Source organism: Suillus subaureus, assembly GCF_016647635.1.
Source record: "Suillus subaureus strain MN1 chromosome Unknown BJ212scaffold_6, whole genome shotgun sequence".
In the NCBI taxonomy this organism is placed as follows: Eukaryota; Fungi; Basidiomycota; class Agaricomycetes; order Boletales; family Suillaceae; genus Suillus; species Suillus subaureus.
Genome location: NW_024538562.1, coordinates 531,454 through 557,754, shown reverse-complemented (window position 1 = coordinate 557,754; position 26,301 = coordinate 531,454). Strand labels below are relative to the sequence as shown.

General features: G+C 48.7%; 9 protein-coding genes across 9 annotated transcripts; 6 read left to right on the top strand and 3 right to left on the bottom strand.

The window, feature by feature from the left end:
* Positions 1-3,649: 3,649 nt before the first annotated feature.
* BJ212DRAFT_1333133 (uncharacterized protein) lies at positions 3,650-4,805 on the top strand. Its single transcript, XM_041334835.1, has 5 exons — positions 3,650-4,008; positions 4,057-4,153; positions 4,210-4,348; positions 4,405-4,479; positions 4,541-4,805. Exons 1-4 carry the CDS (start codon positions 3,677-3,679, stop codon positions 4,473-4,475), a joined length of 639 nt encoding a protein of 212 aa, XP_041196478.1. The 5' UTR covers positions 3,650-3,676; the 3' UTR covers positions 4,476-4,479; positions 4,541-4,805.
* BJ212DRAFT_916596 (uncharacterized protein) lies at positions 4,653-6,546 on the top strand. The gene is made up of 9 exons (XM_041344340.1): positions 4,653-5,133; positions 5,189-5,237; positions 5,288-5,331; positions 5,393-5,409; positions 5,459-5,777; positions 5,835-5,852; positions 5,906-5,981; positions 6,032-6,187; positions 6,244-6,546. The coding sequence occupies exons 1-9, from the start codon at positions 4,830-4,832 to the stop codon at positions 6,287-6,289; spliced, it is 1,029 nt and encodes a 342-aa protein (XP_041196477.1). The 5' UTR covers positions 4,653-4,829; the 3' UTR covers positions 6,290-6,546.
* Positions 6,547-6,802: 256 nt separating this feature from the next.
* BJ212DRAFT_1445231 (aquaporin-like protein) lies at positions 6,803-8,331 on the bottom strand (the record flags this gene model as incomplete). The annotated part of the gene is made up of 10 exons (XM_041338076.1): positions 6,803-6,984; positions 7,039-7,206; positions 7,261-7,295; positions 7,343-7,437; positions 7,504-7,641; positions 7,694-7,769; positions 7,818-7,962; positions 8,012-8,071; positions 8,132-8,159; positions 8,215-8,331. 10 exons carry the CDS (start codon positions 8,329-8,331, stop codon positions 6,803-6,805), a joined length of 1,044 nt encoding a protein of 347 aa, XP_041196476.1.
* A 2,393-nt stretch (positions 8,332-10,724) lies between these two features.
* Positions 10,725-14,409, top strand: BJ212DRAFT_1457061 (uncharacterized protein). The gene is made up of 14 exons (XM_041338875.1): positions 10,725-11,056; positions 11,108-11,285; positions 11,345-11,567; positions 11,660-11,970; positions 12,024-12,100; positions 12,155-12,374; positions 12,502-12,642; positions 12,692-13,189; positions 13,244-13,312; positions 13,362-13,479; positions 13,530-13,705; positions 13,756-13,858; positions 13,912-14,126; positions 14,188-14,409. Exons 1-13 carry the CDS (start codon positions 10,998-11,000, stop codon positions 13,971-13,973), a joined length of 2,235 nt encoding a protein of 744 aa, XP_041196475.1. The 5' UTR covers positions 10,725-10,997; the 3' UTR covers positions 13,974-14,126; positions 14,188-14,409.
* A 163-nt stretch (positions 14,410-14,572) lies between these two features.
* Positions 14,573-18,214, bottom strand: BJ212DRAFT_1457058 (Mad3/BUB1 homology region 1-domain-containing protein; the record flags this gene model as incomplete). Its single annotated transcript, XM_041338874.1, is given in 5 exon segments — positions 14,573-16,336; positions 16,353-16,808; positions 16,859-16,923; positions 16,979-17,730; positions 17,786-18,214. 5 exon segments carry the CDS (start codon positions 18,148-18,150, stop codon positions 14,573-14,575), a joined length of 3,402 nt encoding a protein of 1,133 aa, XP_041196474.1. The 5' UTR covers positions 18,151-18,214.
* On the bottom strand, positions 18,195-20,586 carry BJ212DRAFT_1333108 (uncharacterized protein). Its single transcript, XM_041334834.1, has 4 exons — positions 20,336-20,586; positions 19,016-20,273; positions 18,593-18,878; positions 18,195-18,569 (listed from the first exon to the last, which is right to left on the bottom strand). Exons 2-4 carry the CDS (start codon positions 20,131-20,133, stop codon positions 18,447-18,449), a joined length of 1,527 nt encoding a protein of 508 aa, XP_041196473.1. The 5' UTR covers positions 20,134-20,273; positions 20,336-20,586; the 3' UTR covers positions 18,195-18,446.
* Positions 20,587-20,588: 2 nt separating this feature from the next.
* BJ212DRAFT_1333105 (uncharacterized protein) lies at positions 20,589-21,006 on the top strand (the record flags this gene model as incomplete). Its single annotated transcript, XM_041334833.1, has 1 exon — positions 20,589-21,006. A coding segment is annotated over exon 1 (202 nt), but the record flags the coding sequence as incomplete, so codon positions are not given.
* BJ212DRAFT_1333099 (uncharacterized protein) lies at positions 21,007-22,964 on the top strand. Its single transcript, XM_041334832.1, has 10 exons — positions 21,007-21,246; positions 21,299-21,467; positions 21,515-21,551; positions 21,603-21,799; positions 21,855-21,997; positions 22,046-22,086; positions 22,150-22,292; positions 22,345-22,499; positions 22,554-22,605; positions 22,663-22,964. Exons 1-10 carry the CDS (start codon positions 21,091-21,093, stop codon positions 22,863-22,865), a joined length of 1,296 nt encoding a protein of 431 aa, XP_041196471.1. The 5' UTR covers positions 21,007-21,090; the 3' UTR covers positions 22,866-22,964.
* A 767-nt stretch (positions 22,965-23,731) lies between these two features.
* On the top strand, positions 23,732-26,096 carry BJ212DRAFT_1546837 (cytochrome P450; the record flags this gene model as incomplete). Its single annotated transcript, XM_041341877.1, has 12 exons — positions 23,732-23,849; positions 23,900-24,032; positions 24,088-24,276; positions 24,326-24,477; positions 24,532-24,647; positions 24,704-24,833; positions 24,885-24,898; positions 24,947-25,136; positions 25,187-25,243; positions 25,294-25,318; positions 25,371-25,507; positions 25,559-26,096. Coding segments are annotated over 12 exons (1,452 nt in total), but the record flags the coding sequence as incomplete, so codon positions are not given.
* Positions 26,097-26,301: the final 205 nt, after the last annotated feature.

Below are 26,301 nucleotides of genomic sequence, written 5' to 3'. Positions count from 1 at the left end.
AGGAGGAGCTTTGGTATGAGCTCCAGCACATGTATGGGCAGAATGGGGCATTGGTCCAGACAACCCAGATACTGACTGCCCAGCTTGACGCTACAAACACACACTGTACAATGGCGCAGTGGGCATTGACTCAATCTAGATTGGAGTTAGAGAATGTGAAGAAAAAGAAGCAGCCAAGGAAATCCGTCAAGTTATGGGCCCATTTTGTGACCCACCCAGAGCTTGAGGAGGACTTCAACAAGGCGGAGGAGGAGCGGCATGAAAAAGACAAGGCTGATGCAGAGAAACAGGCCAAGAAGAAGACAGAAGATGAAGTGCGCAATGCTCAGATCAACTGTGATATCAAGTCGAAGATGTTTGATGCGCTGTGCAAACACAACAATGGCTAGACTCTCATTAAAGTGCCTAACCAAAAATATTGTTGTAGGTTGATGCTCTGCCTAGCTGCTACACTTGCAAGCAAGAACGTTCGACCCTAAAGGGAATTGCTACTGAGAATGGCTGATGATACTAAAGACCTGAAAGTGTGCAGAGCGTGGGAACAAGTGCGCGGGTATGTAGAGCGCAGGAATGCGGAAGTGCGGAAGTGCAGTCAATGAGCGGTTGGTGAGTGGTCAATGAGCGGTTGATGTGGAAGTGTGAGATGCTAGGGTAAGGGGTAGGGAAGTCTTAAGGAATGGTGCAGGTAACAAGTGAGGGCAAGGGTATTGATTGCATGGGTAAGGAAAGTCAAGACAAGGTGTCCAGGTATAAGGTAACCAATAGGGGCTAAAAGCGCGCACTAATGGTGACTGCTCCTAAGTAAAACCTAAGGGAAGGAATTACTGTAGAAGGTGAGTAAATATGAAGTAGTCACCCTAGGCACTTTATACTAGCTAAACCCTCTTGGAAACGGAAGGGACAGGACAGACAGGCAGTAGGAATATGTAAAGACATGTAATAAGGCTGCAACACTTGTTACAACACATGAGGCAAGGCAAAATACATACCAATGAGGTAGGATGGACAATGGATTGACGCAGGACATCTGTAAGGTAGTCCGAAGGCATGGGAAATCGACCACAGGTATGCGCGCAGCGCGGGAGTGAATGCACGGGTCCGCAGAGCGCGGGAATACACATCCGGAGTGGGTTGAGTGCAGGAAAAGCGGTTGATGGTTTTGTAGCTTTCCATCACCTATATCAAAAGATGGCCATTGCAAGCCTAGCAGGAATATGATTGTCACATCTCATGGGGACTTTGAATGCTGACTGTCCCCAGTCAGAGGTGGTAAAAAGCGGTTGATGGTTTTGTAGCTTTCCATCACCTACAGTGGCTCAAAAAACTGTCCGCATGTTTTGACATTTTTCACTATCTATGATATTGTGTGAGAATGAACAAATGCCTCAAGGACATGCTTATACCACATTGTAGTATGGCTTCAGGGCTTTCATTTGAGCCCTACACCGTGGGAATCGGTGGAGATATGGTGGAGATACAAGGCTCACAAAATGGTGACTCATGTGGACAGTTTTTTGAGCAGATATTAAAACTATATAAATCATCATTTATGACACCATAACAATCATGCCACCATTAAATAAATTATAAAGTGGTGTCATTATGTCATTTTAAAACCATATCTAACTATACAAACCAAAAATTTCCATATGTCATGGTTATATTCACCATGAAAGCCACCCCCCCTGCTCAAAGGGATAATATCCTCTCTCTTTCCTATTCTGGCCTCTCTGCTTGTCAAATTTCCTCTAGAACTGGAGTATCCAAGTCCACTGTGGCCAAGTTCATCAAAGAAAGTCACACAGACAAGGAAAACTTCTGTGAAGGGCATCCATCCAAGCTCACCTCTACTGATAGGAGGGCTATTATTCAACATATCACTACAGGAAAGGCTGATAATGCTGTCCAGGTCACCTATTACATCAATTCCACCATCACGTTCCCTGTCTCTTCACACACTGTGAGAAACATTCTCAAGACAGCTCATCTCAGGTCAGTAACAAGGAAGAAAAGGCTCTCCTTGCTATCACACATATGCAGAGAGGACTAGCACCCTTCTTTTTTCACATATATACCTTGCCATCTGACCCAATCCTATTTATTGTGGTCTTATATGATCATATAACATGCTTCCAGTCCATGTAATCCAATTCTGATGGGCTAAGGCAAAGGTTAGTCATCTCTGTTTATATGTGATAGAGAGGAAAGCCTTTTCTTCCTTGTTACTGACCTGAGATGAGCTGTCTTGAGAATGTTTCTCACAGTGTGTGAAGAGACAGGGAACGTGATGGTGGAATTGATGTAATAGGTGACCTGGACAGCATTATCAGCCTTTCCTGTAGTGATATGTTGAATAATAGCCCTCCTATCAGTAGAGGTGAGCTTGGATGGATGCCCTTCACAGAAGTTTTCCTTGTCTGTGTGACTTTCTTTGATGAACTTGGCCACAGTGGACTTGGATACTCCAGTTCTAGAGGAAATTTGACAAGCAGAGAGGCCAGAATAGGAAAGAGAGAGGATATTATCCCTTTGAGCAGGGGGGGTGGCTTTCATGGTGAATATAACCATGACATATGGAAATTTTTGGTTTGTATAGTTAGATATGGTTTTAAAATGACATAATGACACCACTTTATAATTTATTTAATGGTGGCATGATTGTTATGGTGTCATAAATGATGATTTATATAGTTTTAATATCTGCTCAAAAAACTGTCCACATGAGTCACCATTTTGTGAGCCTTGTATCTCCACCATATCTCCACCGATTCCCACGGTGTAGGGCTCAAATGAAAGCCCTGAAGCCATACTACAATGTGGTATAAGCATGTCCTTGAGGCATTTGTTCATTCTCACACAATATCATAGATAGTGAAAAATGTCAAAACATGCGGACAGTTTTTTGAGCCACTGTATATCAAAAGATGGCCATTGCAAGCCTAGCGGGAATATGATCGTCACGGCACTCTCAACACTCTGGCACAAGGACAATTTTATCACACTTGCCGGCGCTCTTAAGATTTCAAGAGATGGGACAGTTGAGGAACTCTGGACTAGAATAAAAGAGTTTCTTGCTGATGCTGCCAATCAACACTTTGCTGACAATCCACATTTTGCTGCACTGTTCCAGACAGGAAAAACATGTTTGAAGAATCCAGCCACTGCATCACCAACAGAACAAGCCAGTACTAGTAGCGCTTCACAGGACAATGGTGCTACCTCATCCAACACCTCCAGTAATCATTTTATCACCTTGCCCACACACTCTTTCAATTCAAATTATCCCCCACATTTTACCCACCAGCCATATTTTCATCAATTCTACACTAATCCAGCTCTCCGCACACCATCTTATTCTTCAACACATTACACTAATAATCCATCCAGCAGTCCCATTGCATCACCATCAAATTTACATAGACAACCTCAGTATCCACACAATGTACATGGTCTCCCTACACATCCCCCTCAATTTTACAACTACGGTACTAATCACGGTCACCCTCATACTTAGATTCTACTAGTAAATACTGTACTTGCTTGCTCATGCCAAATACTAACGACCTCCTTGTGCTCTTGCTTGACTGCCGAGCTGACTTTGAAACTGACCTATGTGACATGTCGTGACTTTCAGTGACATTTGCGTGACTGCCGACTTCTGGGGGCTGCCGATTGCATGGGACAGGACAGTACTAGTAATAAAGTTGACAGCTTTGACAGAAGGCATTGCACGAAAATATCTGCTTCCGAAACCCGCTCCGAATATGGTTTAGGAGCGCTGAGCATGCCGCATCGTGTCATTGCCGCTCCGGTTGCACTGCTTGCACATCATACTCTTTCAAAAATGATCATTCCCCAGATAAAATCTATCGGGAGAACGATTTCCAAGCATACCATTCGTCAGCTCAAGTTCATCATCCCTGGAGCTGCAATCACATATGCATTCAATACCCATCGCGTCTTTCTGGAGTTGTTAACCAGACAAGATGTAGAAGGGCAGTGGGCAAGGTGGGCCATGATCGACAAATTTCCCAATATATATTTACGGTTGATTAGACTATTTGCCTTTGCTTCCACAGGCTTTGAAGGACTTGTGATCATACTTTTCCTCTACGTCCTCCTGGTACCGTGGATACACGGTCTCGAACCAGATGTCAGTTCTTTCTAATATTGTAGTAGCTTCGTCACACATGACTGATAGCGTCTCAGTACCGGTCTTGGCGAGACTCTGGAATACTCTCTTCTGTCATTCCAATCTTGACCACTGCGATCTTGGTTGGCTGGTCACTTCTGTCCTTTACCCTTGGAAGGTGGTCTAGTTTGGGATACCTGGAAGGAGTAGTAGGGGGTAAGTTTACAAATAATCTGTCCGATGATATTTGTAATCTCAGTTTTGCATTTCAGCATCTGGCTTGTATGCACTCACGTTCGGACTATTAGGCCTTCTTCCCGCCCCAAAGGTTCACCGCTCATGACTAAGTAAGTACTGTGATTACTGAGCTGTCTGATAGTTCAAACGCAGGCACCGCGTACGCTACAGGAGGTTACAGCATTCTCTCGCGACGAATCAATCATTCACATGGACATGTTGTGTTACTAATTTATGTACTGTGTATCTGACGTTGCAACGTACTTTGGAAGTCTTAGGGGTACTGTGAGCGAGGTGACATGTACTGTACCCCGGCGCGCGGTCGGAATACCGTGGAATACCGTGATTCTCATGAGCTGACTTATCATATCATGAGCGAGCCGGGATTCGGATACTGATATGTCATGTGGGCTGATTTATATAAGGACGCGTTGATACGCAACTTAATCAACAGCTTACCATGTCTCCCAGTACCTTTAGCCAGATCGTCCTTCGCGAGCGCCCCGTCGCAGACATTCTCCCAGATACGTTTGAGTCCAAGACGAGGGCGTTCGATGAACTCCATGTCGGCAAGAGTCAAGCTCTAGTCCAAGTCACGTACCTTTCACTGGACCCTGCCATGCGTGGATGGATCAGAGACGGGCGAAGCTACCTCCCTCCAGTGAAAATCGGGCAAGTGATGCGCTCGGGCGGACTTGGTGTCGTAGTGAGTGTGGGCGAGGGGAGCAAGTTCCAGAAGGGAGACCTAGTTTCTGGAATGTTTGGTGCGTCTACGCGAACAGTTCTTTTCTCCCAGCCTCGTTCTCATGTTATGCTCAGGATGGACAGAGTATGCAGTTATGGATGACAAGTCATTGGAGAAGATCTCGTAAGATTCTTTTCTGCATCGGTATGTTGTCTTTATATCATGAATCACAGGCCACCTCCGGGATCGACGTCCATCGACTTTTTGAACACTCTGGGCATGACAGGTCTGATTTCTCATTTTGCATATGTGCTAGCGCGTCTGACGTCTACTAACAGGCATGACTGCATACTTTGTCCGTTCCGCTCCTGCCGCCATGTCGCAGTATACTGATAAAGTTACAGGGCCTTCACGATGTCGGCCAGCTGAAAACCGGTGAAACACTAGTCGTATCCGGTGCTGCTGGTGCAGTCGGCGCCCTCGTCTGCCAGCTCGGAAAGCGGGCCGGCGCACGCGTGATTGGCATTGCAGGTACAATTGACAAATGTGCCTGGCTCGAGGGCGACTTGGGCGTAGACAAAGCGCTCAACTACAAGAGCCCTACTTTCCGTGAGGATTTCGCAAAGGCTGTTGGGTATTTGGACGTGTACTTTGACAACGTTGGGGGCGAGGTACTCGAATTAGCGCTCTCAAGGTTGAATCAAAATGCGAGGATTGTTTTGTGTGGTCCGTGACATCATTTCTACAGCTGCAAAGACTTGTACTGATGCGCAAATGCAGGGGGTATATCTGCTTATAGTGAGTGTTTTCACGAAACCTATACGTTTAGAGGCTCACCATTTGTGTACTAGACGATCCACAACCCAAAGGTCTCAAGGGGTATCTCACGCTAATCGCGCAACGCGCCAAGATGCAAGGTTTCGTCGTGTACGTGCGGGTGGGGGCCTATCTCACTATATTACTGACTTCCTTCATAGTTTCGATTATGCCGAGCAATATCCGGTGGCCGTCAAGGAGATAGCAGCCGGACTTGCTGATGGATCGATCAAAAGCAAATTCCACATCGTCGATGGTCTGCAGAATGCTCCGAGTGCGCTGCCTATGCTCTTCTCTGGGGCAAATGTGGGAAAGTTGTGCGTGTTTTTGGTGTTTCCCTCGTTATGCACTAAAGGCTGATACGGCGATATAGAGTTGTTAAAGTTTCGGATGAGCCTTCTACGAGTCCGAAGCTGTAGACCGGGATTCCTTCTTTGTTCGAGATCCTGTTTTATATTTTGCACTCGGTACAGAGAGGTGAACCAAACTATCCATAATTATGATTGGCTAACTTTATTAGTATTTGTTGTATTCTATGGTATCTGGTATACTGGTGCAATTGTAGTTCTCCTGCCACAGCTCGCTATAACACTGTCACTCGGCTCAACAAATTATAGACATGCCAGGCGTTAACTTGATGTACGCACTGCGGGCACGAACTTGCTGACAGGCGCAGGATTCGGCAGTTTCATTGCATGCCCGATCGTGCAGTGTGTTGCACCTGCATCTGAAATCCAAATATCGCTGAAAATGAATTCCCAGACCTTTCACGGCCAACATCATAGATTAGGCGGTGTATATTGAGTACTATCGAATATTGGGATGCTTGGCTAACACTTCGAAATTTGATCATTGGACAAAACGAGGGCATCATCGCGTACGCCTTAGTACGTACGAGCGATGCCTCGTTGCACATTCATTAAACACAGTCTTCAAGCTTGAGAGACAGTCTCGATCCGACTGTCTCGCACTTTTTCCCCAATGCCTGACTCGAATGATTCCGATTGGCCGCATCGTGGGTTAAGTGCTTCAAGGTACCCATACGGAGCGAGTTTGTTGTCCTCGTAGTACTGTTTGTGAGCGCGAAGGAAATGGATGTGGTGCGCTGTAAGTGCTGTAGCAGGACAAGCTGTCAGCACTGCGTGATATATGAAGAAAGGATACGTACTGCGCGTGGCAGATCCCAAAAACAGTTCATAGACCGTAGCGGCGAAAACTGTGGCTGGGATATTCGTCAGGGCGGCGATGGCCGCATATCTTCCTCCTGAGGCTTTCAGTCCCCAGATGGTTATGACCATGAGGCGTCCACCGACGTCACGGGCAGTATTGGCAGCGACTGGACCGGAAAGTCAGATCAAGAAAAAATGAGAACGTGTGGTGCGGGGCTTACTTGCGGTAGGTGAGTACCCCCAGACTGCAAGACCGCTGAGGAGAACATTAATATTAAGCGATGACAGAGTCATGATACGTACTATGCCATCCCGACGAGCCAAGGTGCGGCTGCTGGTGGGACCATCTGGTTCGTGGGGTCAAGAGTGCCCCAAATGACCAAACCGATGAGGAAGTCCTACGAAGCGACGGTTAGATAAGATCCGTATTCGGCCCAAAGTGGGATATAAATAAGTATACTCACAGTGACGAATTCATTCATAAACACGCGAGCCAGGTTCATCCCAGGGGCGACGTATAAACCGAACACACCAGCTGGCCCACCGCTGGAGAACATCACGCTGTCGTACAAGCCTTTTTCAATCAGAATTTTCTCCGCACCCTTGGGAGAGTGAGATCGCGGAATATTGAGCATATCTTGGTATTCTACGTACCACAAGCAGATCTTTCCATTGGACATAGACGATCAAACAGGTGATGTAACCTGCCAGAACCTGGGCAATGATATATCTGAGAAATAGATCAGCGACGTTGAAGGATATGGTGATTATCACGAACCTGACTGCTTTGCGCTTGGGAAAGTCTCGGTAGATAACAGATGAGATTGTGACGGCTGGATTGAAGTGGCCTCCTGAGGTCGCAGCGCAAAGCGAGATGGCAAATACGACACCGATGGCGTAGGCGAAGCCAACAGTAAACAACGCTGTGGGGTGGTCGTGAACAAAATTGTGAAGAAGAAAGTATCGACTGACATCCTATTCCATCGTTCCCTCCGATAGTTCCTACAACAAACGCAGCGGTGGCTCCCAGGCCTGAATACCAAATGGGGATGGTGAGTGGGGGAGCGGAGGACTAGTAGACAAAGAACAGACCGGCATAGACGTAAAGAAAGACCCCCATCTACGCGAGGCATGCCAGTGAGAAGATGTGATGAAGGGCCGCAGCCAGGACATACCATTTCTGCAACGACTTCCACGAGCCAGTGTAGCTCCTTGTGTTTGAGCCTTTCCCAAGAGGTCATCCAGCGAGGTCTTGGGGCAATGTCACTGAGAAGAATTTTTGAGGACGACATGACTGTGAGCGGAGGAAGTTGAGGGATGGAAAAGAGGGAAAGTTGGAGGGGCCCTTTTATTGGCAGGGTGAACCCATGAGGCGAAAACTGCCATTCCAGGTGATTCCAGGCTCAGAAATGAGGGAAGAGGCACCTACTAGGAATCAATACTGGGCTGAATCAAGCGCCTGATGCAACGCGACGTAGCAAGGTGTCAATCGATCAACGATCTGCCCGAGTTTGACCGTTCGGCTACGAAATTGACGATCGTCATATGCTTACACTGGCAGATTTTTGGGCAAGTTTGAATAAGTTCTTCCAAGGAGAGCTTCTTGCGAGTTGAGTTGCAACGGATTGGGATATCGGGGGTTCGGTTGGATTAGCGAGAGGTCGCCAGCGTGATTCGGTAGCCATACGATTCAAGATCATGGGGTTCGGGTAACTGTAATAGCTTGGATCAAGAATAGAGTGTTGATGATTGCAAAATTTGGGCCAGGGGGATAGAATATGTTTCAAGCTGATAATCGCATCGATGTCGCACGCCCCTGGATACCTCATCCGGAACGTGAACTGATTCTTCATTGTCGGATACTTGGCCAATAGTATACGTGGCGAGTGCAATCATCATGACGCTGGCTCTGACAAGCTCCGACGCGCTGAGATCTCGTCACCGGCCGTCCCTGGCCGTCTGCGACGCGTCACGATCATGCCAAGACTTCCCCAAACTGTCTGCTCCCGGGGCATGTATGTCATTCAACGATTCATCCACGTCCACCGACCGGTACATTTTCCTCCACAATCCAATAGAAAGTCTATTTCCTTAAACTTGACGCGCCGATCACGAGTAGCGAACGTCCATGAAGACGTGGCAACCGCCGCTCGAAGTCCATGGCGTATGCCTAACGGTAACAGGAATTTGTTCTACCCATTCCGTTCAGCGTATCTCATCGGACCGCTCTTCCTCCTGCGATATGTTCCTCGGCGACAAACACTTTCGGGTACGACACGGAAACGGGATATATCCCATTCCTGCGCCATGACGTGAACGCAAACACTCTTAGAAGTACATGCGTTACTGGCAGGCTGGCACGCTAAAACATAAGTCTGCGAGTTTCCCGGCTAACGATATCATCGGTCGGGCTCCGAGTCGTTCTTTTCAAAGTTAAAATACATCATGGAAGAAGTCCCAGGCCGCACCGTCACCTTCCTTCACGTGATTCTTAGAAGCCACATTCTATGTGCTCCTTATTCTGATCACAGTTTGCGTTTATACGGGAAATGGCGTAGCGGCGGTGTACTCCACTGGCAGCTCCTTCTTGTGTCATAGAAGATCCTGCGACTGGGACTCTCTGTCCAACCGTATCTTTCGCTTCCGAACCAACAATTGGCTATGAATTGGAAACCCAGCCCTTGGTTTCAATACAAGCAACGTGCATACCACTTTAGCGAGACCCATGAACGTCCGTAACCAGCTTCGCGTCTTCTGCGCCTTCCTCAGGCCATGAGGTCAATTCGAAGTCTCGTTTAAGCAATTCAAGTTCTATATATGCTTGTGCCATTACGGCGTGTCTCTTTATCCTGGGACACTGTTTCCAAGCGGTCGCTTATGGTGTACTCATCCCTTCTATTAGAAGGTCACTTTGGATCACTGATCTCCTTGGTCATTTTAACATAGACTAGGCAGCTATCTCTCCAGGACTTTGGATGCTCGCTCTGAGCTTGCCAGATGACCAGGAGCTTCAATCCACTGGCGGCCTTTTTTAGATTACCTCTCCCTGCAGTTCCGTCACACGCTATTCGGTCAGGGATAGTGGCCATGGAATACTGTCACATATACCCTAGAGCCCAAGCTGCGGATCCCTCTCGTTTTCCAATACCCCTCGGTGTTCGTTGTGTTCTGGACAGCCCCCGGGTATCACACGACACGGCCCGCTGGGTGAGCTGTAACAATTCAATTCATTTTATCATTCTCGACCGGTGCGATTTCTCCTCTCTGTGGATGTTTCCGAGCTCGCTCACTATTCTCGTGAATAAACGTTTGACACGTCATGTCCAAAAAGTGATCGCGTCACGATAGATCAAAATGGTTCCGCTCTGCGAGCCGGAGTGGACTCAAGTATGGTGCAGCGCGTTGTGTGCATGAAGCCTGCGACTCGTTGTAAGGACCCCGGAAGCGATATTCAAACTCCGGGTATGCTGTGTTGAAGCCGGGAGAGATCATCATCGAGGAGAAATGAGTGTTTCCAGACGGAATTGGATGGTTGACTGAAGGAACAGAGGAAGCTGTGGTATGGCAGGGTCCATTCACAGTTGAAGTGGTTTTAAGATGTTGTATAATTTTACAAGATTAGGGTATCCGGGGAACATGATTTTGATATTTCCCGCGGGTGTATTGGGTTTCAAGGATATTGACTCTTGAACTGACTGACGACCCACCGTCGACGCCGTTTCCGACGTTGAAGCCTCTGGCTAGCTTGTTTTTTCTTCTATAGCGCCAGCTTTCAGACAGCAGGCAAATATTCTCTTCTTTCTCTTTTCTTTTCTAAACAAAAACAAGCAGAGCTCAAGCTTAGGTTTCAACTCAGCGGGCAAGCGGCTTTTAGTCGCGTCCTCGTCGTAGCCTATCTGTCTGCTACATTTCATTACTTTGTTCACTTTATTTCATTGCTTTTTCAACGGATTCACAAATGGCAACTACCGCTCGCCAGCCTAAACCAAGAGGAAAGGGAATGGCAGATCCTCCTCGGTAAGTCCTATCACTATAGGCCAATGCATACATTAACCTTGCTCCATTCAGTCGCCCTGCTTGGCAGACTGGCGCGAGGCCAAATTCTACGTTATCACCTACGAACAATGCGGCTCGTCTTCCTCCAGCTAATCAGGGGGGCTTCCCTCCGCTAGGTGCTCAGACTAATGGCTCTCGTATTCACGACCCAACTCAGGACCGTCCTCTTCATATGCTTTCTGGTCTTATTGTGTGTTTCCATTCTTCTCGCACCCCCACGAATTTGTCTACCAACAGTTATATTTTTAGGGTACAACTATCACCCTGACCACCAAAACTGCTCAGCGGTATGAGGGTGTCATTTCATCTACTGCTAGTGAGGGTGATACAGCTGGCATCACCCTCAAGGACGTCAAGGAGATTTCAAAGCCTGGCGCACCACTTAAGGAGTCATTCTTCATTCCTTCCACTAACATCGACACTTGGCAGTCTGGCCCCGCTGACGCCAAGATACCGGTTCCAAATGGCGACTGTGAGTATATCACATCAGCTTCTTGCTCTACCACAGGAAGCTGATCCCACCCTGAATCCTTGATGCTGATCTTCATACTTGCTGTGCAATAGCTTTTCGAACAGATGCAGATATCAGCAAGAACAAGTCAGTCCGTGAACGGGAACTCCAAGCATGGCAGCCAGTTGCAACTGCTGCTGCGAGTTCTCCGCCTTTAGCGGGTATGGGCCTCGGCGATGAAGTTACCTTTGGTCCGGGCTCGGGCGCTAACGTATCTTGGGATCAATTCGCGGCTAATGAACAAAAGTTTGGCGTCACGACTACTTTTGACGAGGAGGTTTACACCACTAAGTTGGATCGGACGGCTGCTGATTATAAAGAGAGGGAGCGCAAGGCTCAGCGCATTGCTAGTGAAATATTAAACGTATGTTTGCGGTGTTTTAGGATTATTTTAACATAGGCTAATTTTTCTGCTAGGGTGCCATAAACAATCCTCATGTAGCAGAGGAAAGGAATTTGAATGTTGATGATAGCGGTTTGAACGAGGAAGACAAGTGCGTTCGTTTGGTGTCAGGTCTGCATTTGTCTGATGATGGCCTTGCTTCTAGATTCGGTGCTGTTGTCCGAGGGCAGAATGCATACGTCCCGCCAGGCGCTCGCAGACTACAGACCACTGGACCAACCTCGGGAACAAGCCCTCCTCCAAAAGATGTTCCCAAAGTATCTGTCAATGGCCCCGACGGTGCCCCTGTTGCTGCAAAGGACGTGGCGCCTCTTGCTGTCAAGTCCCCTTCTCCTACACCATCAACATCATCGGCTTCTAATAAGGTATGCAAATCCCTCCGATCTTGATCTATCTGTTTCAATTCGAATTGCTGTGCTGCAATGTTTTACCCTTGATTGGTCGAGACTGATGGATTGCTGACGATCATTCCTCTGCTGTGGTTGATCATAGCCCCCGGCGGATCCATTGCCGGCGTTCCGTGACTTTGTCACGAATGAGAGACAGCGCTTGACGCAAAAGAAGCAGGCGCTCGTCAAGAGTGAGATGGACAAACGGAAGGCTGAGCTGCTGAAGTTCAGCCAAACATTCAAGGTCCGTGGTGTCTCTCCATTACTGGTTTCAATTATTCAGTTCTATCTAGTTGAACAAGCCCATTCCGGATGATTTGGTTCCTATTCTTGCCAAGGATGAAGAGAAACAGCGACAGATTCGGGAGAAGGCCTCGGTGGACGCTGCCTCGACCACCGCTCGGGCCATCGGCATCACCGCTACTCTCAACACCTCCCCTAGCGCGTCTCGTATGCCGACCTCCACCTCTAACAAGATCGTTCCTGCTACCGCGAAGCCTACTCCTGTTCCGCCCGCCATCCCAAAGGCGCCTGTCGCTGGTACCTCCGCCTCTGTCGTCAAACCCGTTGCTACGAAGCCCAGTGAGCTCAGCAAGAAGAACGCGGTCAATATGTACATACAGCCCATCCCTCCGTTCAAAGGTGCGAAGCGCTCAACCACGCCATTGCCTGCCCCGGCGACCCACACGAACGGCGCTGCCGTGCCCACATCGCCCACCACCACTGCAAACAGGCTCAACGCGAACGCCTCGTCGTTCAGGCCCAATCTAAAGGCAAATACTATCCCTCCTGTAATATACTACTGGATTTCGGATCCTGTGTTACTAACTGGTCTGTGTGATTAGGGTCCTACGTCTCCGATTCCGAGTTCTACGTCAGCCTCTGCGTCACCGAAGGCCAAGCCTGCTGAATCGGTAAATCAATCATCTGACCTGTGAATATTGATTAACCCAGCTCCCTCAGTCACCTCCCACTCCCAACCCATTCTTTGGCACCAAGATTATGAAGAAAGGAGCGGTTCATATCAAGGACGATTTCAACCCATTCAAGCATAACAAAGTTGTGGAAGCGAACCAAATTAGTACGTGCTGCACTCTCTTGCTGGGGATAGAATCTGATGGCTCGCCGCAGCTGCTATCTGGCCTTATAGTGGCAAGCGCTACATGCATATGTTCCCTCCCCTGCAACACCAATCGCCTCAGCAACCCGTCCACATCGCGCCACCCGGTCCACCACCCGTCTCACACCCTGTATACGAAGACAGCGGCGAACAACGTGTTTATTACTACCCATACTACCCTGGACAGGTGTGCATGTCTTTATTTCCCGCATGGAATCTTTCTCAAATCTCGCTCAGCCCATGATGCCTGGTATGGCTCCACCACCACCTGGTGCATATGTATCAACACCATTCATGCAACCAATGGCGTACCCACCAGGCATGCCACCGAACGGCCAACGTGAGTTTTGGTTCCAAGTTTACATGGGCCACATAGCTCATGATACCTCACAGCCATGTATGCTGCATCGCCTATGCCTCAGATGCCTCGTGTGTATCCATCTTGGTTTCTCTGACTTTTGGCTGACTCTCCGTCGTAGCGCCACCATACATGCAACCTCCACCTGGCACGTACCCTCCCCCACCCAACGGTGCTGGCCCACGTCCATCCATGCCACCTACTCCAATCCCCTCTCACGCACACGCATACTACCATCAAAGCCCACAACGTGCGTGCTGACCTAATCCCAAATTTACTGTCATTGACGATTATTCCTTTCCTTCTTACAGTACAACACGCCGTCCCTTACCCTATGATGATGCCACCTGCAGGACCGAATGGTCCTCCCCATCCATACGAAGCTGGTCCGGCTCCTCCACAGATGGGTGGTGTGGGCCATGCATGATCGAGCGATGGGTAGCATGGTATCCGCATCTTTTCTTCTCGTTATCTGTTGTTCGCTGTCTTCACCCAATTGTGTCATTGTTGTTGTGTTTCATAGCCTAGATGTCCTCTGGGCGCATGTTGTAGCTATCAATCTCTGGCATTAATTGATGGTGTGGACCGAGAACTAAGTCTGAGTACCCGAGGGAGATGTTGTCAGGGTGTGTATACAGAACGTGAGCAAATAGCTGAACTATGAACATATGAATTATAGGTAAAGTAAGGTTTCATTTACCCAGTGTACACCGAAAGCTCGATCTTTTTTAGTAGTCCCTTGAGCGTGTTACTACTCCGGTTGCAGTGGTGCTGCAGCCAACCCTCCATTTCATGTCTTATATCACTGAGCTCCTCGCACAGAGGCAATTTGCCATCCGGGCGCACGAGGCAAGGATTGAGCAAGAGATCGAATAACCTCGTCCATAAGTCATTCTGCCAGTAGCGCTTGAACGGCGTCGTGACCTTGTAAGGGGATTGAGAGGTGATGGATGAAGTTTCGATGTATTTGCCAAACAGCATGCAGTAGATGATGCCAGCGAGACCAAAGTAATCAGTCTGATACGTCCAGGGTCGATGCTCCCTTAGCTCAAAACAGTCTCGTGCATCTGTTGGCCAGTCACTAACGAACTGTTGGTTTTGAGGAAAGAGGGACGTGTCGAGCGTTCGCCCGAAATCGATGACTTTGATGCCCTTGTATTTCCAGCCACCTTCACCCGAGGGCTGGTATATACTGGAGAGGGAAGACGCACCGCCTGGAACGTCTTCGAGGCGTAGGAGGCAGTTGTCAATCTTGAGATCGCCGTGGATGAACCCTGCGCTGTGCATTCCTTCAAGGAAGCGCATGATCTCGATCGTGAAAAACATGACGAGGAGCTCATCAAGACACGCGCCTTGCTGCGAGATGCCAGCAGTGCCAGCACGGTTGACGATGTCGAGCAGGGTGCCTTGCGGGCATAGCTGCATAAGGAGGTGGCTTTCGTCGCGATACGCGTAGAGAGCATACGGTAAGATGAGGGAACGACGGAGTGGTTCAGGGAGCGTGCGGTGGATTCTGCGTAGGACGTGAAATTCCCATAGGTTTCGAGGCTTCACGACTTTCAGAGCAAGCATCGAAGATCCCTCCTCCTCATCGTCTTCATCCAAGTCCTCGTCCTCGTCATCTTCGTTCTTGGACGAAACGTCTCGAGCTGTAAATACTACTCCAAAGCCGCCTTCGCCCAATTTACCCACTACTTTCAGTCTCTTTCCTTCCAGGGTGACCATAAACACATCGTCATCGAACCCCTTGGAGCTTGAACCACTCCCTCGCCTGCTCTTCTTGGCTGCGAACTTCTGTAGACCCTCGAGCATGCCTGAGTCCTGCCCTCGCAGGTCGTGAAAATCTTCGTCTCCAGGTAAGAGGGAAAGCAGCGTGGACATAATTGCGGGGTCGAAAGGATTGCAGGGGTTCGATGGTCTGAAGGCAGACACTACCGCCAGAGCGTCTGAGAGACTGAGCGTTCCTGTGCGCTCTTCGATCACTTCCAGCTCTGCTGGCTGATATTGCGGAACCGATCCTGGACGGTCGTAAGAAGCGAACGATGAGTCCGATTCCTCCCCGTCGTGCACATATCCTCGTTCACGTTCGTCTTCCTCTCTCAGCTCTGCAGCGAGTCGTTCTGCGGCCTCGACTGCGCCATTCTCATGCGGCGTGGGGAATCCGCGAGTACTAAACTCGAAGGTACGTTCTGTAATGGGCGTCATTACGTTTATCCTACCGAAGCGACCTCCAAGAGGTTGTGGTTGCTCTTCCTCGTATTCTTCTTCGAACTGATCGCTGATGCTTGAAGATGAGGAGAAGGGTACATCAGGTTCTCCCTCAATATACCCATCCTCAAAAGGCTCGTCGCTCGAAGAGAAGTTCTGCTGAGGGTCGTCTGCGGGATCACTGGATTCATCGGTGTAGATCTCGGACGCCGGCGTCCTTGGTGCTTGAGGAGCCTCACGTTCTGCTTGGTTCTCAGGACGTGGCAACAGTACTAGTATCCACAAACGCCTTAAACGTGCTCGGTTTCGGGGTGAAAACGTGTCCTGCGTTCTCACTACCATCATGCGATGATGGCGGACGAGTGAAGACCTTGAAAGGCGTTTTGGAGTCGACGAATGCAACGAATGGTGCTGCCTCCGGTTTAGAACCAGGAGGCTGAAAGATGCTTGCGTTCTCACTCAGAGGGCTAGCTTTCGCCCCCTGTGAGTTGGGTCGGGTGAGGGGTTCTTTCTGAGACACGGGAGTGAAGACGCGCGAGAATACACTGGCTTTGACATTGACGTTCTCGTTTTCTCGCCCCGAATTTTCTTCGGAGATGGCTTTGAGGGTGGCGGGAGGTTTAAAAGAGGTAGCAGGAGTGCTGTCCTTCGTTGTGAGAGCGCGCCGACCCATGTCAGGAGTAACAAATGATTGTTTTGGGGGTTCATCCACGAAGGGTTTGAACTACTGGCAGATTTAGCGTTGAATGAAGGAAAACAGTGTTTTTTTAGCACCTTTACCGCAGGGGTGCTATTCTCCTTGCGGTTCGCGTTCTCGTCAACGAAGGGTTTGAATGCACCTTTCATGCATAGAAATACAAATGAGCCCCAAGGATAAAGTGAATTTCCGCTTACCCGGTGTCTTAGCATTCTCATCCTCCACTTGGACAACAGGTGGTGACTGTCTTACTGCAGCTGTCATGGGTTCAATCCTCTTTACCGGCGCATGCTTGCTCCCAGGCATCATCCGTTTCACAGTCTTATCCGGGGAGTTATACATTCCAAACACATCTGCCAGCGCCTCTTTCGTATTGATCGTGACTGTTGGCTCTCCTAAAGTCACAATGCTCTTGCGCTTCCCGTACCCCATATTCTGTGTGCTCCGTGTACCGTCATCGTTGAAGTTCACTCGGATGGTCTCGCGTGACTCTGAAGGTGGGGGGGAACCCCACTTCTTGTTGAGAAGTCCTATGGAGCGGGCGCGCACTTCAGCGGCGCTGTATTCAACGCCGTCTGCAGTAAAAAGCAATGAGAGATTGAAGCGCAGTTTCTCTGGGCGCCTCCCTGGGACTGGAGGAGCGAGCATCGGAGCATAGCGGCTATGAGCTCTAGGGCTCGATGCAGAGGCTTGCGGAGTACTAGATTTAGAGGATGATGATGGTTTCGAAGTACTTGAGGACGAAGCAGGTGGTGGATTATGGTTCTTGAGGGGATTACGGCGGAGGGCATCGATTTCTTGGGACCCACTCGGTCGGAAGGTGATGGGTGTGGGTTTAGACGACGAAGGGCTTCCTTGGAAATCGCGATAACGTTTCTTCAGCCTCTCGATTGGACGAGCGTTACGCGTGATCCCGATACGGAAAACCTTGTCAGCTTCAGTGTGTCTGGATCATGGTTCACCCAACCCGCGCTTAGCGTGAAGGTATACAAGCCACTCACCTTCCCTCCTTTTCCAGTGCCCCAGCATACTCCTCATAAAGTAGCGCATATACACACCCAATGTCGTGCTTTACGAGATATGAGTAAATTATAGTCGGCCTCTCGACTTGCTTCGCATATGCCGACCAGAGCTTCAGATATCTGAGATCGCCCTTGTACCTCAGATCATCTTTGAACCGTCTGGTGGTCTCCTCCAGTAGCTCGATGAGACCAGATGTCACATCATCTGCAGAATACTGCTGTGCAGTCCATTTCACAAAATCGTCGTAGGCAGCTAGTGGGTCTTCGTCTTCCTGGAGGGCCTCGGCAATGCTAGCACGATATTCTTCTTTTTCTTGATCAAGCTGGGCATTGCGAGCGGGCGCCATTGCGATCTTGTAGTGGTGATGGTCGTGTATACCCACAGGCAGCACGTCTGAAGGTGTGCAGAACCTTTGTTGAGATATGTTTACGTCCCTGAAGTTCGAACGCGACGCGTCGGGATCACGTGGCACAAAGGCTGTCTACTCTTCACTCAACAAGTTTTCAATTCAATGCAAATTCAGGAGCGGTGCCGTAGTGGTAGTTATATACTGTATAGCATTAAAACAGTAAATGCATGGCTCTGGGAACGGGCTGAGCTACCACCGCATGCAATACACGTCGATCTCGTAAGTAAACTGTATCAAGACAGTGTTGGATCCTTCATCAGATGCCCCAACACCCCTCCCTCAATACTCGTCTCCCATAACTCCACCTTTGCCCGCTCGATCTCTCCAACGATCTGCCGGCGACGTTCCCGTGCGCGCTGAGGATATCTTCTTTATGAACCGCCTTGAAGCCGGCACGGCGAGGAACGGAAGGAGTCGATTTGTGCATAGATTGGACAGACGGCGAGCGAGATATTTGAGGAGAGACTGGCTGCAGGTGCGTCAATGGCGAGAAACAGGATGGGGTAGTTTGAGGATATGGCGTGAGTACTGCCGGCGAAATGTCTGTGTGTGAGGGAGGAGGCGAAGGTACAATAGGTCTTGTGGCGAACTGCAACAACATTTTGGCAGCAGCGACTGAATCTACGCCATTCGCGTGAAACAGGTGAGCATATTCAGCCATCCAACTACCTCGAGACAATGCACCTTGATCATTATATGCAGGCGGGGTGAGAGCCCCATCAGACGAATCGGTAGATGTAACCGGAGAATGAACGAGTGCGGGAACCGGGGAAGATGCATTATATGTGACTGATGGTGGAACGGAAATAGCAAGAGTGCAGGATCAATGGTGCAGTCTGGAATTATATGTTGAAAGGTATTGGTAGTTGTAGGTGATACAGGAGAAGGTGACGAGGTATGCCTGGAGGGTTTAGAGACGCTCGTGGATGACTGCGAAGAAGAAGATGGTGGAACCTGATCGTCATCAAGTGGAGATGACTCGAAAGCACCCTTGATCGACTCCACAAGCTGCGTAATTAGATGCCTCGCACGCTCCCGCTCCCATGTAGCGTGATATGCCTTAGGGCCCTCACCTTCAGGAAATGGGTAGGGCACGTCCCACTCCACTGCACCAGCAGGGACGCTTGTGAGTTTGCGACGTTTCAGTGGGGGTGGAGCAGTCGTTGCGGGCTCACTGCATGGGCGCGGAGATGCATGATCATTAGTAGATAGTGATTGTGTGGACGCAGCTGGAGAGTTGCCCAGGAGTTTCACGATGCTTGATAACACGGGAAATATATTTTTCTGTCTGATGAGGGAGGCAATGGCATCTTCTCCATTGACTGAGGTGAGCTGACTAGAATCGACGTGAGGCAGGTGCGCCAGATCAGATTCCTCAATGACAATGGGGTTAGAAGGCGTAGACCCGCGGATTGTTCGTTGTGGAAGGCTGGTTGGCTTCACGTTTCCGACGAGGCCAGCTATGCCCAATAATGCTTCCTGGTTTCGCAAGAAATTAGAAGGTAGTGGTTCATCTGGGCCAGGGAACGGTATAGGCGGGGGTGCAGGACGGGGTGTTGCTGATTGTGATTTCGTTGCTTTCCGTTTTCCCGTGGCCCTCGAAGAGGGGCGAGATGTCGAAAAAGGTACCGACGAGGTAACATGAGGCGATCGCGTCGGTTGCGCTTGCAAGGTGCTTTTCACTGGCAGCGCATGTGAGGGAGGCTCGCGAGTGCTAAAGCCGCCGAACGGCAAGGCTAATAGGTCGGCTGGTAGTTCAGAACATGACATATGGGAACCAGGAAGTGCAATGGCCCCCACATTTTGTGTTATGCCTGTGCCCCTCTCTTGGGCTGCTTTAGCGGGAAACGCCGGTGACCTACCTCTAACTGGAGACGGAGGCGGCGAGCCAAAGAGAGAGTCTTCATCATCTTCAAACATGCTGCAACTTGCAGGTTATATGAGTGATTGGCCTATGGAATTTACGGAGAGGGACACCTTAAAAAGCTGTTTTGTGGGTTTATCGATGGATATTGGATAACTCCAGACGACATTAATCGAACACGATTTCAAAGTTATGGCTAGATCAAAAACACGATCCGTGTCAATGATACAGAACTTCAAGTCAGAAAATTAGGCTCACAAGCATGAGATCGATTTTAAAGCAAAGGAAGCAAACTGCTGAGAAAAGTCAAGCTCGCTGTTGAGGCCGATGGCGACAACGTCGAAGTAGAGTCGATCGGAGGTGCACTGGAAAGAATTTGGTGAGCATTGAGTCAAACAATGCCAAACATAAGTATGCATATTGATCACGTGGTGCTGTACATGAGTCGGAGTTCGGCTTTCCATTAAGCTTCTAGCTGACTGAGTTTGTAGTCCTTCGTCTTCGTTCTCTCTGCGTCCTCAACAAGTGAACAGTAAGGTATTCTTATGTTATGAAATTAGACTTGAAAATTCCCAGATACTTATTAAGCGAATGCTTAACCTATAGGATTAAGAAAATTCGCCCGCGTACAAGACATGTGGTCTGCAAGCGCCTGCGCTTCTGCTCGGTGCCCGTGTCTAATGTTGTATACATTGTGATACATACACTGCACTCCATGCACCGTAAAATGCAACACCTTGTTATCGGACTAATCTAAATCCTACCGGGCCGTCTTGTTCTTACCCCGATAGTGTCCTGTAATCCCGTGCCCCTTACCACTCATCCTCCAACTCCGGCGCACCCAATCATAAAACGTATATTCACCGAGGAAACTCCTTTTATCTCTGTAATATCGGAAATGGTTCACCTGATCATTTCATAAGCATGAACATTCTATATCACAAAAAGGATATAAGCTCGAGGTCACTGGAAGTTCATTATTGCAAGTACCTTTCTACATTCCCCGCAGAAAAATGCAGAGCACTCCATGGCCAGAGCGATTTGTTGACTTGAAGCGCCAGATAGTCGAGGCTACGCCCGACTATGAGAAGCGTCTCACAGAATCTTGGAAGGATCTCCTCGGAGAGCTCGAGAAACGTACCGCCGAGATTGGGCAAGTTGGCCCAGATGTGAGCGTCCATCTTGTCTCCTTGCTTTTATGCAAATTGACCAAGTGCATAGTATATCCCCCAAGTCCGGTATGAGGACCTCGATAGGCTCTCCACTGAAGAAGTCGATATTATTCGGCGCAGAGGCACTGTCGTCATTAAGGATGTCGTTGATGATAGTGAAGCCCGAGCGTGGAAGACTGCCCTTGATGACTTCGTCAAAGCCAATCCCCATGTTGAAGGTATGGAGTAATTTTTCCGCACAATACGTTATTAATACGGCAAACAGGATTCCCTGAGGAAGACAAGCAATTCTTCATGCTGTAGTAAGCATGTTTTTACGATCATTTTGAATGATGTTCAAGTCACTCTGTTAGTTGGACGCGTCCACAAGTGCAAGCTCGCGCACACCCAAATGTCCTCAAGGCTTCTGCATGGCTAAACAAGCAGTACCATGTCAAGTCAGGCAAGCCACTCGAGGGCGTTGATCTCAATGTTCCCCTTGTGTATGCCGACCGATTCCGTATTCGCCACCCTGGCCCAGGATGGGACAGGTTCCCCCCTCACGTTGATGGTGCGTTCCATGTCACAAAATTTAATCATCATTGAGATAGCTGAGCGTACGCAAGGTGGTGCAATTGAGCGCTGGGAGGATGAAAGCTTCCGTAAATGCTACGCTGATATTCTCAGTGGTGACTGGCGCGCGCACGACCCATATGAACTTGAGGGTCGTCTGGATGCCCGGAGCTCGTTATATGGTAGACCAGGACAGGTAGGTATCTCTTTTGTCCTTTTAGCTACCTAATCTTTGTTATTCCAGGCGACTATATTCAGGTCCTTCCAAGGTTGGTTGGCCATAAGGTTTGTATTCTACAAAATTTCGATCCCAATCACACAGCAGACCTGACATGGTCATAATTTTAGTGAGGCTGCTCCGACGCAGGGAACGCTCCGGGTGTTCCCTGATCTCGTCCTCTCAAATGCATACACTATTCTCCGCCCATTCTTCCGCCCCACCGTTCCGTTCGACTCGGAGGATATTCTCAAGCCAGAGAATTGGGTGTTCGGTACGTCCATTTTTTTTTGAACAGCATTAGCTCAGGCTGACTTTATCGGAAGACATCTCAACCCCTGATTTCCCTGGTATCTTAATTCTTCCAAACGGATTCTCTGGTCCGCGTCCGACGCCAGAACTGCACCCGCACCTCAGGCTTGAGAAGACAATGACGTCCGTGCCAAAGGTCAATCCGGGAGATATGGTTTTCTGGCACTGCGTATGTTTCCCCTCCCTTGCATTCCATTATTTCTTATGCGAGCACAATCCACAGGATGTCGTGCACTCCGTCGAGAAGGAGCACACCGGTCAGGAAGATTCGGCAGGTACGTTCTGCGTTTCTTGGTTTACGGATCACACCAATGCAACCCGATGTATTTCAGTGATGTACATCGGCGCGGTCCCACAGACACCCATGAATACCGAGTACGTCAAGAAACAGGCAGAGACGTTCCTCGCGGGTATCAATCCTCCCGACTTTGTCAAAGACAAGCCGAACACCGCATACGTTGGCTTAGGCGTCGACGCGGATGTGAAGGAGCCTATTGCACGAGTTGCGATGGGGCTACCAATCCAAGTTGCGTAAACATCACCGACCTACTATGACTGAGGTAGATACTCTTGTAAGATTATCACGGTTACTAAGACGAGTTCAATACATGAAAGATGGTCTTAAGTTCACAAATGTTTTGGATGTGACGTTGCGGACTGGCGACGGTTCACTGGAAGATGATCTAAGAGCCATCCGCCAACAGACCAGGAACCTTGCTTCAAGAAATACAAGGCATGATTATGACGAGGATACAAACACAGATTGGCAACGGTAAACATAACAATATTTACCGAAAGATCGCAGGATGAAGATGAATGCATTTATAGAAATCTGTTAAGTAACAAAAGTCTGACTCAGTTTCATTCAGAAGAAATGGTGGACAGGATTTGGCAGCAAACAATAATCAGTCAATAAGCGTCAACGTGTAATAGCAGAACCGGAACAGTAGACTACCGAGCTTAGAGCTAGACACTATGATAAACGAAATACAAACACACTGGAAGGGAGGACGTGCGCAGCCGAAAGAATACAAATACAAGAGATATCCGAGCCAGAGATCAGAACTCCACATGTCCGCCATGCGTATGAAGCGTGCGATAAGATTTATGTTTATCCCTGTTGCCAACTTTGATCACAACACAAGAAGGCTGAGCGCTGAGCAATATTAGGTCCATGTCAACAACTCCGACCCTAGCCAAGCTGATCACGAGCCTACAAAACGACCAGTTGTACAGAGTGCTTGGTAAGCGGCTCTCCATGCAGTTATAATATCCGCTTCATGTGTTGGGTGTTTGCCCACGCATTGTTCTGACCATGCTTCCTTTAGTTGATGGTCGCCTTGCCATCCTCGCCCCGCATCCTTTGTTGTCATAAAAGCCTTCGCGTGGTTCATTGTTAACAGACAGAATAAACCTTGCCTTCCTCCTGGCCCAGTGCCGCTTCCACTGTTAGGAAACGTCTTATCTATCAACACCAAGGAGCCTTGGTTGACTTATACTGAATGGGGTGCTGCCTACGGTATGTGGGGAGATAGTATGGTGCATATGTGGTGCAAATCATTATATCAGGAGACTTGGTTTTCGTGCGACTTCTAGCAGGTCAGGAAGTCGTGGTGGTCAATTCTCAGCAGATTGCAGAAGCCTTAATGGACAAGCGTTCTCGCATTTACTCCGATCGACCATACATAGCCACACTCGAACCGTACGTTCTTCTAACATTCTTACATTTAATCATCATGAAGTACCAGCCCGGGCAGATTTGGTTGGTCGGTCAACTTTTCATTAACAGCTTATGGTGACGAATGGCGTCTTTGCCGGCGACTCTTCCAGCAAACTTTCCGTCCCGACTCTGCATTTAAGTTTCGACCAACGCAGATCAAGCGGGCTCGTGAGATGATCGACAACCTAATTGATGACCCTCAACATTATCATTCTCACTTCGCAACGTCAGTCGGTGTGTTTGTAAACATCGGATAATTGCCAACCTGTCCGTAGATTCTCGTCATCAGTTGCGATGTCAGTGGTATACGGCTACCAGACTGACCCTCGTGGCGATCCTCTGGTTCGACTCGTAGAAAATGCAATGGCTATTGGCCTTGAGATGTTAACCCCAGAGAGAGCAACCTTACTTAAAATCTTCCCCTTCCGTGAGCTCATTCTCGTTTATGAGAAAAGACTTGACATTCCACGCTCTGATGCAGTGCTGAGGTTACCTGACTGGTGTTGGGGATCCGCGCTAAAACGCGATTCTCAAGTTTCGACCCGTCGTATGACTGAAATGACGGACCTGCCGTTCCAATATGCGCAGGAGCATATGGTAGGTATATTATTTGATCTAGTTTAGTCCTAGATGTTGATCGCGTGCTTGCTAAGGCCGAAAACCTGTCCCTCGGTCAAGTTTCAATGGTATCAGACAATTTGCAGCGGATGGAGAACTCAGATCAAGTATCAAAACCCATCTTCGAGACTGCTTTAAAGAAAGCAGCTACTACTGCTATTATAGGTTCGTCAACTCTTTATATGGGATATTGTTCCTTGATAGACATCTATCCAGGTTCATATGAGACGGTCAGCAGATATCCGAATCATATTGTCTGCTGCTCAACCTCTTCACAGACCACGTCGACCTTGATGACTTTTGCTCTCGCCATGGTATTGTATCCAGCTGTTCAAAGACGCGCACAAGCGGAGATCGACTCAGTGGTTGGAGAGGATCGCTTGCCTACATTTGAAGACAGAGCCTCGCTACCCTACGTTGAATCTGTCCTGCGTGAAACTTTGCGATGGCACCCCATTTTGCCCATTGGTATTCTTCCCTACCGAGTGATCACGCCTTCACTGAAAACAATCTTATAGGCACACCACATGCCACCTCAAGTGACGATATATTCGATGGCTATTTCATTCCAAAAGGTCTGCCGTTGTCGTCCAGCGAACAGATATTTTATGATATTGTACATCAGGAGCAACTGTCATATGCAACACGTGGTCAGCTCGATTCTCTAGGCCTGGCTTTCAAAATACTGACGTTACATTGCAGGTGCATTTCACGGGATGAAAAGCGGTACCCCGAAGCATCTAGCTTTATACCAGAAAGGTTCCTGGACGTCAATAATGCGCTGACAGACGACGACCCTGCTGAATATGTTTTCGGTTTTGGCCGGCGTGGATGTCCAGGTGGGTTGAGTTATTTCATTATCGTTTAAAGCTAATGCATTCTTTAATCAGGCCGATATACCGCTGATGCCTCTGTGTGGTCCGCTATTGTTACTATGTTGGCCACGGTGGAGTTTTCTTCTGCCAAAGATGACCAGGGAAAAGTGATCGAATTCACCCCTAAATTCACGACGGGACTCACTCAGTACTTGGTTTTCTCGTATCATTCCATCTTCCCGTCACTAACAGTTCCATCGTTTTAGTTCCCCTATGGTCTTCCCTTGCAATATCTCAGTACGCTCTCGTACCCATCCAGAACTTGTGGATGTACCTGGCCAATCTGTCAAGCATTGACAACTCTCTTTTGACACTTTTCCGCAAAATTTTGGCTCCGTTTTGTGTAATTTGAAATATGCGGCATGTAGCATTCAACCACCAGCTTGCGCGTGCACGAGACGCAACTGGGACCTATCGGGTACAGTCTTGTAGGCAGAGCCGATAGAAGGAAGACAGTGGTTCACTCGTTGGTGGACATCACACCTGCAAGGAAACCGCGTCGTTATTACCATCAACAAGCAAACCGTTCACCTTCGGATGTTTACTATGAATTACAATAAGAGACGAGTCTGTATACTGCATTCGAAAACATGAAGGATCACTCAAGCAGACATATAGATAAGAACGACGAACACATGAATTGACATTAACACACTGAGCGCTTGGGCGATGGAACTCAGGTAGAATACGCACATGGGAGTTACGCGAATTGCGGGATCAACTGTTCAGTCCTTACATATGTTAGAAGTACTCTAAAA